At 31.7% G+C, this 21,153-nt stretch overlaps 1 protein-coding gene across 8 annotated transcripts; it reads right to left on the bottom strand.

The window, feature by feature from the left end:
• Positions 1-613: 613 nt before the first annotated feature.
• LOC124360231 (protein unc-50 homolog) lies at positions 614-20,213 on the bottom strand. Of its 8 annotated transcripts, none has more exons than XM_046813658.1 (9): positions 20,014-20,213; positions 17,112-17,218; positions 14,127-14,275; positions 10,355-10,420; positions 7,823-7,943; positions 4,078-4,217; positions 2,729-2,830; positions 1,025-1,074; positions 614-855 (listed from the first exon to the last, which is right to left on the bottom strand). In XM_046813658.1, the coding sequence occupies exons 2-9, from the start codon at positions 17,192-17,194 to the stop codon at positions 745-747; spliced, it is 822 nt and encodes a 273-aa protein (XP_046669614.1). In that variant the 5' UTR covers positions 17,195-17,218; positions 20,014-20,213; the 3' UTR covers positions 614-744. The 8 variants fall into 8 exon arrangements, with proteins under 8 accessions (XP_046669614.1, XP_046669615.1, XP_046669612.1 ...); XM_046813659.1 differs by having other exon boundaries at positions 614-709; positions 900-1,074; positions 14,127-14,278; positions 20,014-20,212; XM_046813656.1 differs by having other exon boundaries at positions 14,127-14,278; positions 20,014-20,212.
• Positions 20,214-21,153: the final 940 nt, after the last annotated feature.

Raw genomic sequence — 21,153 nt, 5'->3', positions numbered from 1 at the left:
AAAATTATTTTTGACTACACAAAAGTAATGCGTGAACTTTGAATTTGTATTCAAAATTATTCATCTTACATAAAGCATATTTTAATAACTTATTTACTTAACATACTAGAAATTTACATTTTCTGAGAAGGAAACCATTATGTAACAGTATACATATTGTAGTTTCAAAGCAGAGATCTTGTAGATGTGACAAGAAAAAAAATAAGTGATGAAAATGGTGGAATAGTTTTAAACATTAACCATTGCACAGATTAAAATGTAAATTTTGTCATTATGTGTTATTAGAGTAATTGTTTAAATCATCTGCCTTTATAAATTGTTTATGAAAATTATAATGAGCGTTTTGAATACATTTTCGTCCTTTTGTAATTGAAGATGACCAACCTTAACTAAATTAGCAATTTTTTACCCTTGACAATTTTGTGATTTATATGTGTATAAATAGACCTATCCTGTATATAGTTTATTTTCTAGATATGATACAACTAATATGCTATCAAGAAGATTGCATTTATTTTCAGCCTAGTTCAAGAAGTGTCCAAAAAAGATAATATGTTGTTAAATGTCTAAATGGTTACTTACAATAACTATAAATGGTATGGAAATTAACATATTCTGTACAAATTCATAATTTTATTAAAAGATATTATTTACAAATAAACAATGTATAGTAGTCGCATAAATATTCTATGTATAAAGAAAACAATATGTACAATATTCAGTTTGTGGTTATTGACACACTACCTACACCACTCTGTAATGGTAAAAGTCCATGACTGTCTGAGTAACATTCCAGCCAGTGGCCAGAGAGACTATGAAGATTAGCAGTACAGGCACCATGGGATATAGCAGTACCTGCGTCCTCTGTAGGATTGGCAAACCTGGACACAAAACAATATGTACAATATTCAGTTTGTGGTTATTGACACACTACCTACACCACTCTGTAATGGTAAAAGTCCATGACTGTCTGAGTAACATTCCAGCCAGTGGCCAGAGAAGAGACTATGAAGATTAGCAGTACAGGCACCATGGGATATAGCAGTACCTGCGTCCTCTGTAGGATTGGCAAACCTGGACACAAAACAATATGTACAATATTCAGTTTGTGGTTATTGACACACTACCTACACCACTCTGTAATGGTAAAAGTCCATGACTTTCTGAGTAACATTCCAGCCAGTGGCCAGAGAGACTATGAAGATTAGCAGTACAGGCACCATGGGGTATAGCAGTACCTGCGTCCTCTGTAGGATTGGCAAACCTGGACACAAAACAATATGTACAATATTCAGTTTGTGGTTATTGACACACTACCTACACCACTCTGTAATGGTAAAAGTCCATGACTTTCTGAGTAACATTCCAGCCAGTGGCCAGAGAGACTATGAAGATTAGCAGTACAGGCACCATGGGGTAGAGCAGTACCTGCGTCCTCTGTAGGATTGGCAAACCTGGACACAACACAGTCACCTTACTTTAACTAACATAAAAAGATGGTTACTTCTAGATGTTCTGGACTTGAAATTTGGTACACTTGTGTAACTTGGGCTCCATGTGATGGATAAAAACTAAAATGTCTATTTTGGTTTTTACTAATTTTTAGGGGTAAAACCAGACCAAAAATGGATGATGAATTCTCCACCAAACACCGATTCTTGAAAACAAAAACATCAATAATCCATAAAGCTAGATTTGTAAAAAGCTTCTTATGTTGGACTAGATTTAAATAATGTAATCGAATATTAAGAAATTTTGCAACAAAAATGTTATGTTTAAAGTGTAAAATGCAGAATTTTTAGAAAAAAAAAACTATAAATCACATGAATATAAAATCATTACACAAATAGTTTAGTAAAATAATTCAAAAAAATTGTACACTAGTTAAATAAATAAAAATTATACATAAAGTAATATACAAAGATGTATACAACTACATACCAACAAGTACTAAAATGGACATATAGGACATGAATGAAATTATTATAGAAATATCTTTAGATGTAACCATAGACTATTTATTAGAGTGCACGTGAGTAGACTTTACAGGCTTTGAGAAGACGAACTAGCAGTCATTTACTATCTTACACACCACTACAATAGATATATGATCTCACAATGAGCCGTTATTCATTGTACCTGCTCATTATTAATAGTTATATGATGGTAAATGTTCAGGCAAGCCGCATACCGGCATTACTCAAAATTGGTGAAAATGTGATTCACACAATTTAAAAGGGCAAAAATTATCTGCATCAGTGTAAACAATCTAGCCTGATTTTCAATATTCTGGAAACTCGCTTCTCATTGGATGTCTCAAATATGAGAGACCAATTACAAGCTAAGAGTGTAATAATCAGCCTGCAAATTCTCCATAAACTCAATGCTAAAGGACATCAGATCATTTCCAAAATTATTACAGGTAATGAGATATATGTACATTGTAGGATGCTCCAATTTTTGGAAAGAATCATATACCGGTAAATGAATCCAAAGTAGCTGCCTAGAGCCTGGCCCTAGTAGGCCTTATTAGGAATATGGTAGGCTACTTCACATATCAAAGCTTTAAAATTCCGATCTGCTATTTCTGAACCATCATATTTTTAGTTGAGAAACATTTCAATATGTTAGTACAAAAAAAATAACCATCAGCTCCATTAATGTTTTTATAAAATCAAAAATAAATAGGCCAGACAATTCAGTTAAGTGAAGATAAATCTATACTCACATGTATAGCCAAGAAATGTAATATACACATAGTAACCGATGGCAACTACCCACAACAAGTTGCCAAACAGTCGTGAGAAGAACCAATCTTGGCTGATGAGCACTGAAACAAAACATTCATTTTGTATTAATTTTACATCAAGCTTTTCTGGGACAAGCATCTCTGAATTAAGAAGAAATCATGCACCTCCCTTCATTTGACAAGATCTAATAAATCATATTCGGTTCGTAATAATATTGTTGAATTTATTAAATGTTGTGATGAAAATAATCAGACCTTCCCAATAAAAATCAGCGTTCTCAAACTTTATGATTTAGATATTGTACAGGAAAAAAAACACTCAAATTACAAGAACCTCAGATCACAGACACTTGAATTACTGCGATTTTGGTGCAGTTCTTAACAAAGAATAGCTTACTCATTACTGTACTAAAACAACTGAATTTTTTTATTATGCAAAAAATAAGTAAATGTTTTCTCTCCCCACTAGCCTACTAGATACAATGATAAAATATTTACCACACTTAGGTAATGACAGCAAATAAGCTATCATCAAGGTTTTCCTATTAAAATCACGTCAAAAACATGCTACCACAATACAAATATTGGAATATTTCAGCCTTGCTGTGAATTATCTTCAGCTAACAATTGTTACACAAAAATAGCTTATGAGCGTTATGTAACAATATATTGTTTTTCATATTTATACTGATAAGGGCTGTGCAATAACAATGTATTGTTATTCCTCACCACCTTTTTACATATTCTAAAAGATTGTGGCAATTAAAAAAAAGCAATTACATTTTCTTTATATTAAATCAATAGTTTTCATTATAACAGTATATTATTAATTATGCTAATGCCTTCAGAGGCATGGCAAAGTGTAAGGTTTAAGAAATATGTCTCTTTTATTACACCCCATTTGCTTGTCATGAAAGGTTAGCAATGATTGGTGACATCTTCCAGCATTAAATTGCTTAGTCTAGTACACAAAATCAGAGCATTATATTCCATCATCTAATTCTCATAAACATAAAGTTCATTATAATGGAAAGATGGATACAGTTATTTCTCTAAAAAAACTTAACATGTTTAAATCTCTGTATTTAGAAAATATTTTTCAACTACTAGTAACTAATAATACAAAAAAGTTATATTTCTGTTATTAGTAGTATAACACCCAAATACACAACTAACACACTTAAATGCACTTCCAAGCCAAAAATATAGTAAATTAATAGCTTAATAAATATACAATTTAAGATGTATATTGTAGGCCGATTAAGAGAGGTATATAATCAATCAATGTGCATTAAATTACATTATTAATTAAGGCTGCATTTACTCACCATGATAGAAGAACATTTGAAAAACATGTAATATGATGAGGGATGGGAAGAAAGCATTGAGATGGACATCAAAAGCGTAACCCCACTCTACATCTTGCCCTTGATACGCTGGCTTCAGAAAGTAATGGTTGCTAATATACCTGTAAATTGATCAATGATAATTTAAAATTTGTTTTCTGAATTATATATTTTGTTGACATCAAAAGATCTAAAGATCTAAAGATATTTCTATATTTTGTATAAAAAAAACCCCTATTTCTTCATCAAACATGACCACCAGAGCCCAATACTAGTAAGTAAGATTATGTGGTTCCAATCTAGATTATCTGTCATTACATCTCCGGAAGATACATATTTGTAACCATAAGAGGAGCTTCATCTCATACTCATCCCATCTTCATAATGTACTTTAGGGATCTGTATTGGGCTTTTTGCTCTTTTTGTTGGGCACCCTGGATGACTACTGCACGTTATTTACAAATGATTCAGAGTGAATTATATCAAAAAGATTACGAGAATGAGAGGCTGTACTTTTCAAAGTTGGTTCTGTTATTTGGCAATGCGGAGAACTGTCTCATGCCCAATATGGAGAAAAACCAACATCTGCTATGTTATTTTAGTAGACTGGTTAATACTGGCGAGTTAACCCTTTCAGTGCTACAGCGTCTACGTTGTAGACGCTGTGTTTATGTCTAAAAGTGCTAGTGTCTACGTCATAGACGTATTTTTATATATACGAGGGCAAATCAAATATAAACGGTAATTTTGACGTTCGGACACATGATGCGGCTGTGGGCGATTGTCGTTTTGCTTAATAGGAGTGGGGGGAACTGCTTGCTTCACACTAGCGTTGTGTTCTGCCTTCAGTACAGCCATGACCGAGCGAGAGGTACATCCATCTGTTGCGCAACGCATCGTCATAAAATTTTTAACAAATGAAGGTGTTAAACCTTCAGAAATATTTACTCGTTTGCAGGCACAGTTTGGGGACACTACTCTGTCTCAAAATCGAGTGTATACGTGGGCCAGGGAATTAAGGGATGGCCGAGAACGTGTTGAAAACGAAAGTCACGGTCGACGCCCAAAGTCTTACAGATGACAACATTAGTGCGGTTCAACAGCTTATTGAAGGTGATCGCCGGTTAACTTTTCAAGAAATCTCATCAGAAATTGGTATCAGCTACGGGAGTGTTCAGTCTGCAATCACAGACCACCTTGGCTTCAGAAAAATTAGTGCTCGCTGGGTTCCGAGGTTGTTGACTGGAAATCAAAAACAGGTCGGAGATTGCTGGGAAACTTCTGCAACGATTTCAAGAAGAAGGTGAAGATTTTTTGAGGCGCATCGTCACATGTCCACCATTACACTCCCGAATCGAAAATGACAAGTAAGGAGTGGCGAAGGAAGGATGAAGGCTGCCCAGTGAAAGCCAAAACTCGTCTCTCAGCCGGAAAAGTTCTTGCAACAATTTTTGTTGACTCAAGGGGAGTTCTACTCATTGACAGTCCAGACCTGTCCCCTTGTGACTATTTTTTGTTTGCGCCCCTGAAATAACCACTTGGAAGAAAACGATTTGAAAACAATGAAGACGTCGAAAAGCACGTGCGCGATTGGTTAACAACTCGCCCTCAATCTTTTTATGAATAGGGAATATTCAAGCTTCCAAATCGGTGGCAGAAGTGTGTAGATAATGCAGGAGACTACATTGAAAAATGTTGAAGGTATAGTTTCTGTATAATATTATTCAATAAATATAATTTTGAAAATTACCGTTTATATTTTATTTGCCCTCGTATATTGGTTCAATTTATGCAATTTACTGGCTGCAAACGATGACAGTTCATCCAAAAGCCATAGAGTAACGATGTTTGTATATTTTATTGCTGATGACTAGCTATTTATACGTCTTTGACATGAAATAAAAAGAAGGTAAGTTCAGATACGTTGCGAGTGAACTGACGCTGTGCTTTGTTTACTCTGTTTTATCTTATTTTATCCATTAAATTGTGTTATAATATTGTGAAATACTACTTCATTAGTATTCCAAATCATTGCATTACTTCATTTTTCATTTGTGTTTTCCGTGTGTATTATATTTTTTTATATTTTTATGTGTTTATTATAGTTTATAAGTTACAAACTATGTCTAATAAGAACATTGCAGGTGATGATGAGTTATTACGGAATGTTGTTGAAGATGTTCTGGACAATGAAAGCAGCAGAATTATCAGTGATTCTTCATTTATAAGTGAACCATTTGGTTTTTATGAGCAGAATGATGTGGAAAGTGACGAAATCCCAACATCTGATGATGATATTAACAAATCGTATTCAAGTGAAATTGACGATTCTGACAAAGACAAAGACATATTTTATTTTTCATCCACACTTCTTATTTGTTGTGTAAAAATAAAATAAAATATATGGAATTTGTTTGGTTTTAGTTGCTCTTTACAATGGTAGCATCAGAAAAATAATATAAAATTGTTTACATACTAAAATTGTATGCTAAAGTGAAAAAAATTATACAAAAATTTATGTTACAAACATTTTTTTATAACAATCCAAATATGTAAAAATGTATTTTTTGTATTTATTTCTGTTTATTGGTTATTTATCTTCAATACAAAAAAAAGTAACAAGATATGACCTCAAATAAGGAATTTACTAAAAGTCTGCATTTATGCACTAAAATGCTTAGCACTCTTGGGTATGGCAATGCGCCAGATCCCTTAGCACTAAAAGAGTTAAAGCTGTTTTGAATTTGGATGGATTCTATGACAATCTAGAATTGTTAAATTGACATATTATACTTGAAGCTAGCAATAGTATTGTTCTTGTTCAGAAGACTGCTGGATGACATATATTTGTTGACTGTTTATTACACTCTTTCACAATCTCATCATGTGTGGTCTGATATTGGGACCTTTCTGCTGAGGTGGAGAGGGTGCTGAGGCTTAAATACAAAAGTCTAGATCATCAAACCAGTGGCGTATATAGAACTTTGCAGATCAATTTTTGCTAGCTTAAGGATCATAAGTCTCGTTACCCAGTAAGTATTTAACTCCATTATCTACATCAGGGAAAACCTTGCCAGTCTTCTTACAAGGGATGAAATCCACAAATTGTCATGTGGGTGATGTCAACATTCTCCAGTGTAAAATTTATTTGACGATGAAGAACTTTCCTGTCACAGGCATAAGAATGTTCAACCATGTCCCCCCTGAAATTCACCACTTGGACTAAAATGGGTAAAAGAATGAGGGTAAACTTACAGCTAGGACACTTGACTCCTTGACTGAGATAGACAATGGTTTGTACTGACCACTGGCATAGTTTTTGTGTACCGGTATTGTAATAAGAACAGTCCTATATATGTGCACGTATTTTCTTTTAATGTTTATACATTCTATTTGCAGCTCTCTCTGGCAAACGGCCGCTCTCCAACAAATGAAGATGGTAATGATAATAATGGTATGCTAGAAGTTCATAAGAATGAATTGTCTTATAAAATGACAAGTTGTCAACAAGAAGAAGTTTGAAATGAAACTCTGACCAACAGTATTTAAAGAAGTGAGGAAATCTAGCTTGAGAAGTTTTGAAGTTGCGGAGTGGTAAAATTTCATTAAAACAGTTTACTTATATAAATAAGGTAAACATAACATATCAGCTAAAAACATCACTGGTAAAAATAATTATAATATTGTCAATTAAAGAATACATATTAATATGAAAAGTTACACTTACCATAATATGGTAGCAACAATGATGCCAAATCCAATGCAGTCGACAAAGATTAGATACACTAAAAATTTGAAGAACGCCCATATACTCAAATTTAGTATGAAAGTGAATGCTATGGATGCAACTGAAACAAAACAATAAAAACCTTTTGATTTAAAGATAATGTAAAATAAGTTAATTTTCTGTTTATAGCCTGCTATGCTTTGTTTTTCTTACATCTTACATCACACATGTGTGTTGTATACTGATTTAAACCTTTGCGTCCTGCGGCATCGGCGTATCACATGAGGTAAAAACCTTCTAAATTGCTGGCATTGATTGGTGCGACGATCTGTATTTAGCTAATACTTAATATGGTAGTACATAGTTGAAATATGCAAGTAACTATTTAGCTGCATTAGATATGTTACAATGTATTGATTCATGCTTGTTTGTTTCTTCCTCGAAAGTTTTTGGAATGATAATGAACTATAATGTTGTTATGGTCTGTCAGCCGATGAATTCAAATGCGAATTCTGCGTTTGGCTAGTTGCACTGTTTACTTCTTTCCGTAATTATGTTTTGATGTAAAAACAAATCATAAAGCAGTGCACAATTTAATTTATTCAGTGTAATATTGATATTTGGATGTTTCCATAATAATGAGCTATTGCATATTTTGTTGTTTCCAGTATTGCTGCCAAGTGCATAAATAACAATGAGTGAAGAAAACTTTGCGGACAATGCATGAACCATCTTTTACAGGCTTTAGATGAGAGTATTAGCTCGATATGTGTCAGTAGTAGTAGGCCATGTGGTGCTGGTGATCAAGGGGTAGTGTTTTTTATAATTTTTCTTCATGTTTTTATTATTTGAAAATAAAAACCTAATATTATGCATGAATTTTGTTTATAATATAATGGCCTTTCATGTGGCACAGTTAAAAAAATCTAAAAATATTTTGTAAAATTTTAATTTAAACCCAACAGTTTTTGAAATTTTGTACTAACACATATTAAAAATATATTGAATTTTATTTTTATCAGAAAACATGTATTATACTATTATAATATTGTATTGAAAAAAAAAAACACAAAACAAAAATTATGAAAATCTTTTAAGTGGTTTTTGACCAAACAATTCTTTTCCAAAAAGCTTGCAAATATATGTACAAATATCAGGCTGGCGATTAAGGGGTTAAGAGGGGTAACATAATAAAATAGCTAGGACTCTCAAAGGGTTCAAGGAATTGTTAATAAATATGTTTTTCTGGAATATACATGCTAAGATTATACTTTGTTTAGTTTCATAATTTGAACTGTATGCCATTCCCTTTAAAACACCTCCTAGTTTTCCATTTCAATTTTTCATAAACACATACGTGGTATAGTTGGATTCTAAGTGATCAACCAGTAAACTGTAATTATTTCAAAACATTGACTGCAATACTAACAGTGTAGGTTCTGAAATGACAGATAGTGAAGAATACTGAAAGACTAAGGTGAAACATGTGTTTTACTCAGCATTTGTCTATAAAGTTTTTTCAGGTGATACGGAGATATTGGCCATAAATAGTTGTGCATGCAAACACTCTCCATTTCAGTAAATCACTGCTGGCATTTACAGCCAACACTGGCAACTAGTACAAGATCCATTAATTTACCAACCACTTCAGTTTACAATATATATACAACATTAACCTTCAACAGGACTAATGACAGTACAGATAATGATGAAATACATTAATGTACATTAATATATCTATATATATAAAAATGAAACTGTTCGTGTGTAACAGCATCACTCACAAACGGCTGGACGGATTCGCCTAATTTTTTTTTAAATTTGTTCGTCTTGATCTGTAGAAGGTTATAGGATACTTTTTATCCCTTTCCCGATTCAGGATTCCGCCCCACTGGTTACAGAAATACCCGTAAGAAATGCATTGCAGCAAACATATGTTATTAAGTGAAAGAGTCTTTTCAAATTTTTAATCAGCTGTTCTTTGTAAACATATATAATGCGACAAAAAATATATTTATATATAAATTTCTTTACACTTATAGTTTTAAAGCATAGAGTAAGCTTAAGAGAAACGACAAATTTTGTTTAAACTGTTTCTGCAATCATAATATATAAAAAATGAATGTTTGTGTGTTTGTCCTTTATAGACTCAGAAACTATTGGACCGATCACTATGAAAATTTGTATTTTTCTATGTAGAAGGTTTATACGCAATGCCCATTGATGTAACTAACCACCAGGCTGTACTGCAAGATATAAAAGTTATCAAAGCGCCTGCACATTATAAACTGCAATTACAACACAGTAGTTACGTATATTAAAATATCCAAACACTATTTGAAGGCAAAGAAATATACGGGCAAAGCTTAAGAGACGCGTGCGAAGCCGCGGGAAACAGCTAGTTTATACTGTATATAAATTATGAAAATCTATATACAATATAAATAATGAATATTGTTATTTATGTAAAACATGTTAGCTATTTGAATTGTATAATAAATATATTTACATTATTAATTAACTAAAACTTACAGCACAGCCAAAAACTGAGCAAGACTAGAAACGCTGGATCATCTCGAGCAAACTGGGACTTTGTTTCTGTAAAAAAAATTAAGTATTAATAATAAAAAATCTTAAATTAATAAATTGTGATTTCTTTAGAGATATAATTAATAATATATTTTGTGAATTTAGTGTCCAGTGTATACACAATCAATTATAAATATCCACTTTAAACGGGATGTCTCCAAACCACATCGAAAGTTTAATATGTGGTTTCCAAAATGTAAACATTTAACGGTTTTGGATTAAAATTACCTAGGCTAATTCCTAGGTAAATTATATTTTTAACTCTGGGGTTCAAAGAGTTAAAATATAAATACACTCAATACTATACAAGGTAGGAATACACCAGAGCTTGTGTCGTGTAATAGGTTTCACTGAAGTTCAATGCAAACTTTTATGTTTATTGCTCATTCCATGGAAGATAAACAATCATAAGGAAAAGAAATTTTTACACCCTTGGCAAACAGAAAAGAAACAGTGTCTACTGAATGATTTTTCTAATGGCTTCAATGATTCTCAGACAAATTCCATAATTAGACATGCACCATAATATAACTCATTAATGTCTATGTACAAATGTAGTTTCATGAAAAATGTTAAGTCTACAGATGAAATATTTCTTGAAATATCTTGCCACATGATACATTTCATTTCATCTTGCCACATTTTTTTTATTAAGTTGTGTATCATATCAGTGTTTAAATAATAAAATTGTAGACATAAAGTCACCATAACATGATATACTCGTAGTATGTGTTGGGATAGTTAGACTACATGTTAATATTACAAATGATAAAATCTTTTATGAGTGTACTGAATTTGTTTACATATTTATTTATACTGATATTTCCTCATTGCCCATATGGTTAGCGCATAATGTTCATCCAAATCACATGGAGTGATTTGCACCATCATCAAACTCAGTGTTGTCTATGAAGAAATGAAGGTCTATGCACAATTTCAAGTCTGTAAGTCAGTTCGTTTTTGAGATATCGTGCGGACAGACAGAAATTAAATGTTTCCAGCTCCTTGAGTGATAGTTTTCACTACCACTCAGCCAATTACCTGTTGGTTATATAACCATGTTTAAGACTGAGTGAAAGTAGAACTTCTGGGAATTACAAATATAACTCAGGGAAGTTATTAGGAGCAAGATCTTTGAAACCAATAACTCTTCGAGTGGCAATGTCAGATATTTCTCACCTGATAATGTCACTTATTTGCAACATATTCTATTCAGAAAGAAAGTACTGTTTGATTTATCATCACCACAGCATTGCAGTTGGAGTCCATGCATGCAAGCTAAGAGTACTTTGATCAGCTACTCTTAACAGACACCATTTTGGTTGCTCTACGTTATGTTTACAGCTTGTTGTGCACATTTAAAATGTTGACAAGACTTAATTACTAATTCTGACGACTGTGTGATTCATGCCCTAATTCCACTTTTGACAGCAAGGAATATGAAACAGGCTGAAATTAAATTATCATCAACTTGACCCAATGGCCTACTTTAATGAGACTTAGCGCTTTGCACCATGAAATACTTTGAAGAGACCACCTTGTCACCAAGCAGTTTGCATTTTGTTTAATAACATATCAGCACTAATGAGTCTTAATTTTGTTTCTGCATTTTATGGAATAATGGGAATGAAATAATTATACTTTTCAGACTGACAACACTGCTGCAATTATTGAGGAAGGGGAAAATAATGACCGACTCAGTGACAACTGCCTCAAGTAAACAAACTGTGTAATTGCATAAAATGATGTGAAGTAAAGATTTACATTGTAGTGAAATTGATAAGATATATTGATAATGATGTATATGTGTATATGATATGATAACAGTGTTTATTATGAAGTGGGTTCTGTCAAGGAAGAGCTCAAGCATGATGGTGATTTACAATTTAGTGATGGCGAACTTGAATTTTTATTGAACATAAAATTAACATCAACTTGCTATTTGTAAGTCAACTTTATGTTTATGGTTAAAATATTGTCAAATAAATGTAATTTTAAGTATAAAAAAATAAATGTTTATTTTTAAAGTAACAAAATTAACATTAACATGACACTTATGAGTTAACTTTGAATTTATACTTATAAATATTAAAGTAAACAAATTTTATTAAAAATAATGATTGTATAAACATATTTTATAATTAGCATAAATTGTGAAAATTAATATTAACTTACTATTTTTAATTACAATTCTGTTTATGCGTTAAATATAATAATAAAAAATAACTGTAGGTAAAATATAAATGTACATGTATGTATGATTTGGCATTAACAAAAAAATGTATGTAAATTAACAAAATGAACATTATCATTTTGTTTTATATGATTTTCCTAATAAAATATTTAGCTTACAATAAACATATTATAATTCCAAAATTTCGTTAAAATCTGAAAAGCACAAGAAAAAAAATTAACAGAATTTCAAGAATAAGTTACCATTTTCACTAAATTTATCGGATTTACAGTGCTGTGCAGAGGCTGTATAACCTAGCAGGCCAATGGGTTAAAGATGTTTAAGGTGAAGATGGGATGAGTGATGGAATGGTGAAAATAAGGGGTTAGGATGTTTTATAAAGGTCAAACAATGCCGCTCCGAGTGGTCGGAATTCTGTTGTCAATAATGATCAGGAAGGAATTATGATGAAAAACATTCCATGAAAACACATACTTGCTTTTGATGAATCTTTGCAAATTTCTTTAAGGAAACTACGGCATGTATTTTAAATCAAACTGAGAGGAATGCTCAGTAAAGAAATTGGGTTGCTCCATGACAATTTTCGGCTCCATACTGCTGGTGATACTCAAACAGTTATCCAACAGTCTCTTTGGTGCAGTTTAATCAACCACTGCATAGGCCATACGACTAAACTTGTCCCTGCACATGATGCATCGGCTGTGTGGTAAGCATTGTAAAAACTGTTGGTGATACTTAAACAGTTATCCAACAGTCTCTTTGGTGCAGTTTTAATCAACCACTGCATAGGCCATACGACTATACTTGTCCCTGCACATGATGCATCGGCTGTGTGGTAAGCATTGTAAAACTGTTGGTGATACTTAAACAGTTATCCAACAGTCTCTTTGGTGCAGTTTAATCAACCACTGCATAGGCCATACGACTATACTTGTCCCTGCACATGATGCATCGGCTGTGTGGTAAGCATTCTAAAACTGACAAAGAGGTGGAAAATGCTCTGGAGACGTGGCTATCATTATTAGTGGGAAGTTTCTGTGAGACAGGTCTAGAAAGGCTAGTCACCCATTAAATATGCTTGAATATTGGTGGAAACTAAGTACAAAAATAGTTTAAGCTCTTTCATGTAAAAATATAATCGGCTTGAAAACATTTTTGTGAAAGTTCTTTTTCAAAATGATACTTTCTGAATACGCTGTGTATTATCTATAAAAGCACCACTACAAAGACAGCATTGACCTTTTGTACTTTAAATCTGATTCATTAAAACCTGTATGGACTGTGGAGGTAATTTTTATGTTCTCTAATACAAACAACAGACTACAGTCACAATCATTAGTATGTCAGTATAACGTAAAGCTCTCTTTTAATTTTGGTTTATATATATATATATATATATATAAACATTAATAATTAATAGTTCAGACATTTTTGAAATTGGTGAAATACTTAATCATCTCATAATCAAGAATGAATGGGGATAATGGGTAGAAAATGTTAAAAACCTTTCAAACATTTTACCTTTTCTATAATTGAAATTTCTGTAGACTTTTTGTGGTGCAATAAATAAATATGTCATTTGCCAAAATGCAAACTCAAAGTCCATTTGCTGGAACTTGAAGAGTCTGCGAAGATATCTGTAACGCTTCACTGCCGCTGACATGCAATCTCTTCTGAAACAATGGGCCTAGTTAGTGCAGTTAAACAAAACAAATACATTTCAAACCCTACTATAATATTGTTAATAATATGGATTTATTGATTTTTTGTTATTTCTTTATTAATTTAAATTAGTCTACAGTTGTCTTATGAATAAATAGATTGTTAGTAAAATTAAATTTAACATAACTGTTAACTGTATCTATTTAAAATTTGTTTACACACTACATTTTAACCACATTCTTATACTGAAATTTACAATAATACACATTATACGTACGTAATACGTTGTTTACAAATAATCATATTCAATAAGTGATAACCCTAAATTGGTAAGGTGCTATAACAGGTTTATGTTACTGGTTAAAGGCTTTACCTGGGAGACTATTTATTTATTATATTTAATGGAAAATCTGTTTTTAGAATGTGCAAACATAGTAATGATTACGTAAAACCCTAAAAGAGAACATAAAATAATATCAAAAACTCTATTATAATTGGCTACAAAATCAAGGCACTAAATTTGGCACATGTATACATATACATAATATATATATATATATATATATATATATATATATATATATATATATATATATATATTGACTACAATTGTTCTTGATGCTTTCCACATATCGCTCGAGAAAAACTCGAAAAATGGGAAAATGGGTAAAAAAATGTCATTCACCTTTTTTTACAAAATAAAAAAAAGCACTAAGACACAACTGGTAACATTTAATTTAAAAAGAACACTACATCGTACTGTTACAGTGACAACGTAATTAAAACACATGAAGTACTGTTTGTCACTAAAACATTCAATAAAACAAGTAAGGATTTGTCAACAGAACTCCGCAATATAAATGTAAAACTTAAGTAAACGGTAAGGGTTCATCGGAGTGACTATACCCTCCACTCACACACTCAGAACAGGGTCAATTAAGATGGCACTGTTAGGGATGTAAAAAACTACCTGGTGCCGCAGTTCAAACAAACTGGTGTTTTCCATCCCCATCAAGAAGACGCTTTACCAATCCAGGGTTAATAACACACCATTAGAATAATTATTCAGATTAGGCCTTCATTGTTTTTCTTGAAAATACACAGTTTGACATTTAACATCTGACACACAACAATATTTTTCTATTCACTTTAAAATAAACAACATTCTAGCATATATTACTATGTTTATTATTGCACATGTAATAAAAACAATCTAATTTAATATTCTTTACTTTTATTTTTCTTCCAGATTTCTAATATACAAGGGCTATCTAGAAAGTAGATTACCTTTTGCTCTGTAGCTGCTAGGGGTGGGACTATTGCAGCCATTTTGATGTCAGGGCGGTTTTCCGTTCAGTGGCTATCCTACCATGCTAGTGAGAGATTAATGTCACTCCTTGTTGTTTTACAATAGCAGTTTAAAATATGTGATGCAATTGGAAATCCCACATGTTATGAGGTGCAGTCGGTAATACGGTTTTTGTTGGCTAAGCACAATAAATCAATTGAGATTTATCACTTAACTCTCTGTTTATGGGAACGATGTGATTATACCAAAGGTGGTGTGTGACGGTGGTGCATTAGATTTTAAAATGGCCGAAAAATGTGCATGATGTGTCCAATGAAGTTGATGAAAACATTAAAGACCGCCAAATCACAATAACAGAAATCTCACTTAGTTTTTCTAAAATTTCAAGGAGTTTGTTACATGAATTTGTCATGGGACAATTGTTTGTTTGTCTAATTGTTAATTGGAACTGCGGGGGGGGGGGGGGGGGTACGAATACCTGGTTGAAGTATCAGGCGGCAGAATTTTATAATGCTGAAATTTCAAAACTAGTTCACCGCTATGATAAGTGTCTAAATTTGTGTGATGACTATGTTAAAATAGTATTTTAGTCTCAATTCCAAATGCATATAAGACCATTTTTTTTTACTTTGTTTATATAAAAACGTAATCTACTTTCTGTATAACCCTCATAATATATATCCAAAATTAAATTCTATTATCATATCTTCATTCCATTAAGTTGAACTAAGTATACTATGATCACCAAATCCGGTCTAGCTAAATAGCCTCATACCAAACACACAACACCAGATCTACACATTAAGGGCTCGTGATGATTTCAAATATAAATTACAATGCAAAAAATGTATAAACATTATAAATTATAGATTTTTAAAACAAGTTAAAATTATGTTGAGAAGGGATCAGAACACCCCACAGAAAAATAAATATTGAAACCCAAAAACTAAAATACAAAGATTTTAAATATAGGTACATTTAGTTTTTTCTGTAGATGAACCCTAAATATTATTTTGTTAATCCAACTAATACCTTTTTGTTTGTTCAACAACTACTTTCAATTTTGCTTTGAACATTTAATTTACAATATTATAATTGTGATTATTATTCATAAGGGATATGAGAGAAGGAATTGTGGAACAAGGTGTGAAGAACATGTAAGACTGCATACAAATTGTTGGCAATCCTAAATTTTTTTTAACAATTATATTTTATATAAAATGCACCTTATCAACTTCAAAGGGTTATATTTGTACTAGTACGTTGTAAAAGGCTGGAAACAGTTGGGTTAAACATATTAAAATATAAAAAGAAATACAATATGCAATGTTACTTCTGAATGCATTTATGAAAAAATTGGTGAGATTTAGTTTTAATTTTTTTAAATTGATAAGCTATATTTGCTAGCAGTACAATGCAAACTTTTGTGCACATGTTAGTTTAGGGAAACCTTAACACACAAATATTTTATTGAATTTTACTATAAAAGTCATATTTGAACTTATCAAGTGTATTTCAACAGTCAGCCTAATTACCTGTGAGTAACAGGAGCTGGTAGATAAGGAGATCTCAGACTTTCTCTGTTATTAAAGCTGTTTTCAACACTGCGGTTCACCATGCCAATCACTTACTCTTTGTATACCTATAACATCAATAGTTAATATTAAAAGACGTTGTAACTAAGCAGCTGATAAATTAATAATTTAGATTTTTCATCTTACCTTGATAAAAGAATACAATCAACCTTGTTTAACCCTCGAACTGGTGGTGTCTGTTACTGTACTAGCACGCTTTTTTTCGATGTTTGTAAACTTTTCATTAAACTGTTATATACCTCTCAAAATTCGACAAATATACAACTTATTATACACCATTGTTTTCAGAATATTTCAAGGAATAATGATAAATTATTTTTATTATTAATTTCTTATTTTCAAAAATATTGGTGTTTGATAGTAATTGATATGAATTTTTCAGAAATCTTTTCAGTTTGCACTATTTTATCAAATATGTCTAAAGGTAAATACAAATTCCAAAATATACAAAGGAAGCACAAGTTTATAACTATCAAAAATATATAGTTTTAGCCCTTTACTCAGAAAATATATGCCATTTTTAGCAATTTTGCATAAAAACCACACCTGTATATTCAGTCTTTTTATAAAATTGCTTTACAACATGGAAATTCAACCTCTATATGACTCCTTATATATAATTAATTTCAGCGTATTAATAGGAATAATAAATTATTTTTATTATAAAAAAATAGAATCCTTGAAAGTGCTTGATAAGAATGTTTTTGAATTTATTTAAATTTACACTATTTTATCATAATGTGTTATAAATTCCAAACATATACAAAAGAAGCACAGTTTAATAGTTACTAAAATTATATATAGTTGTAGTCAATTTGTTTGGGAAAGTTGTGATTCTTTTTAGAAATTTTTGAACTTTTGCGCCAAATCTAATAACAAAATTTTTAGCCTTTTTGTACAATTTATTTAGAACAATGGAAATTTACATATGATTTTTCAACTTTATATTTAATTGCTTTCAGGAAAACACAAAGAAAAATAATATTCATATATTTGGGTTTTGCTATTAACAAAAATTAAACCTTGAACAAGCCTGATAAGAAAGCTGGTTCCAATTTAGGTAATAGTTCTCTCAGATTACTTGATTTTTTCCTAAAATTAAATGCGTTTTCATCAGCCATATTACTAATAATTAAAACTAAACAAACTAAAAATAAATAAATTATGCAGACATCAAACTTAACTAATAAAAGACAGTCCGGGTTTCAACCAAAACGTCAAAAAAAGCAAAAAATATCCAATTTCTGAAATGCCTGCTTACTACTGTATATATGGCAGTGCCAGTATCGGGGTGAGCAAATTGCCATTAATACGGCAGATGCCAATTTGAGTGTAAACAGAGATTTTTCACTATATAAGTCCCATGCTTTTAAGTGTTTTTCATGTTTTGTATCAGTCACATTGAACCAACTGAGCAGTTGTGAAAAGAGACCCAACAACCAGATTTTATTCAAAGTTTATAATGAAGAAGGAAAAACATTCAATGGGTGTTGATCTTCGTTTAGTACATCAGGGCCCATGATTTCCAACTATAAGTTCTCTTTACGAAGGGGGGGGGGGGAGATATGCTTCAAACACAGGGTGACTAAAAGAGGTGGAAAATTTGAAACTAGTGATGGCTGAGGAACTGGTGTATACAACAGATCTGGTGATATTTGCAGAACAGATGATGGGTGCAGAGATAAAAGGGAATCCATAGATGGCAAAGATTGTATATTTGATATTGTAGATGCTTGTCTCTTTTTTCCAAGTATCTTAAATGAAATCTCTATTTAAGATAAGATCTAGATAAGACTATACATTTCTCATCCTTTACTGATTAGTAATTGTGAGACTTGCCACTGCCTAAGTGATATTTCAAATTCATCATGAGAGTAAATCTCAATATCACCCAATACTTAATCAATATTGGTCTTCATCTATAGTTGCAAATTAGGTTAATAAAATCTTATTAACAAATATATATATATATATAAGATTTTATTAATTATAATCTTATTTTTTTTAATTAATAAAATACTAGTGCTAAAACCACTGTGTACTCCAGTAACAAAATATTTTTTTCAAAGGAGGCGTTTATGGGATTTTTTTTAACCCGTTTTTGGGAAACAAAACAATTTTAAAATGCATGAAACATAGTGTGTGATATATCTAATTAAAGAGCATTTCAATCAGAACCTGAATTGCCAGAATCAGGCATTTTCAATCGGCATTTTATGCATACCATATAGCAAAACGCTGCGGCACTCAAAGGGTTAATAGGCCTAGTCTTTAAGCTAAACTACTTAGAAAATATTAAGACGTGCCCAAAAACTGTCTTTTTATGGATTTTTAGTCACTCGAAAACCAAAAAGCAGAAAAATGTTAAATTTTGCATTTGAACTAGTGTTGGTAGGTACAGCTTCTATTCTATTCAAAAAAATTATCAAAATCTAAGAGGTCAAGGTCAAAAAATATTTTTTCATTGGTTGATTTGACATGGAATAACCCCTGCCCTGATTGTAACAGGGCAATAACTGTCACTGTATAACAATTGGCTAGAGTCAATGTATTATCTTGTATGCTTAGCTGACAAAAAATATATTCAAAATATTAGCAATATATAGGCTAGACTAGTTTGGAGACCTAATATAACAAAAATTCTAGAACAGTTTTTAGAGTCTTGCTCTAATATCTTGAAAATAACCTATTCATACAATTATAACAGACATATTTACCAAGCATTAAACAAATCTGTAACCAATAAAAAATGTATAGTTATTATAGGCCTAGTCTATATACCCCATATCAATTATAGTTTAATATAATTTAGATATAACTACTGGCAAGTTTAGTTACTTACCGTCGGCCTTCTATCAATATTAGAATTTAAAATTTATACATAGGCTCTAATTTGTGTAACTACACATCAAATTGTAAGATTTCCAATCAAATTTGTACTAGTAATAATTTTCACATATTTCGCTATTGTATATAACCTCATAACTATGAATCCGTGAAATATCAACATAGATTTAGTATAATCAAGTACCACTGAGTACTAGACGACAGTGTAATAGCAAGTTATAAAACAAACATTGGAGATGAAAAACTAGATAAATAACAGTTAATAATACTACGTTAAGTGTATATATCTGTAAAAGAATATAATATTCAACTCTCCCAAACTCAAGAATAATTGGCCACTTACTTTTTAGTTCAATAATAATATTCAGGAAACATGTATATTTTAATATTTAGATTATATATTCTGTGATGTCTTCAATTTTTAGCACCCATTTAGGATACAAAAGGTACAATATCTTTGCATTCTTTAAAAAAGAAATCATCTTCTTGCTGAGATTTAATCTCTTCGAAATTCTGTGGCTGTTATAACACAAAAATCTCATCTTATTTTACATGAAGTTTGCATTATCTCTTCCAATACTCCGCTCTACACTATTGTATGCATCCTCAAATTGTTTGAAGCCGAGCCAATAAGGGAGAGTTGTAATCGTATCAAAGCAAGTATTTGAGAATGATTACATGTCAACACCGGTTGGTACGCAACATTTGAAGAGGTCTACAAGTGACAACATTTGCTACTTCAATGAGCAACATCAGACTTTCCACACATTTTGAAGCCATTGCCAGCCGCAATAGACCAGCGGAAATAGTCTGTCCTCGCCCAGCCGCTATCTTAGATGAACCACCGCAATAGCTGACAATGTTGAGATGCTAAACTACCCTCAGATGACTGCTGCACAACTTATATACTGTGGTGCTCACAAGCACAGGTCAAATTTTATGGGATGGCAATTTTTCGCACTATATCACTCCCTCCATCAGTGACGATAGTCTCAAATGGCTTCTTAGCTGGTGTTATGCGTACCTTGTGGTTATGCGTTTGGTGGAGGTTAGAGCGGCGAGTGCTAGGATTGCCTAAATGTGGCGTAAAGGAAACGACCCTCACCAGCAGGCTAATTCAACATAAGTCCAACTC

Source organism: Homalodisca vitripennis, chromosome 4 (assembly GCF_021130785.1).
Source record: "Homalodisca vitripennis isolate AUS2020 chromosome 4, UT_GWSS_2.1, whole genome shotgun sequence".
Taxonomy (NCBI): Eukaryota; Metazoa; Arthropoda; class Insecta; order Hemiptera; family Cicadellidae; genus Homalodisca; species Homalodisca vitripennis.
The sequence above is the reverse complement of the archived record's forward strand: the minus strand, read 5'-3'. Positions and strand labels throughout refer to the sequence as shown.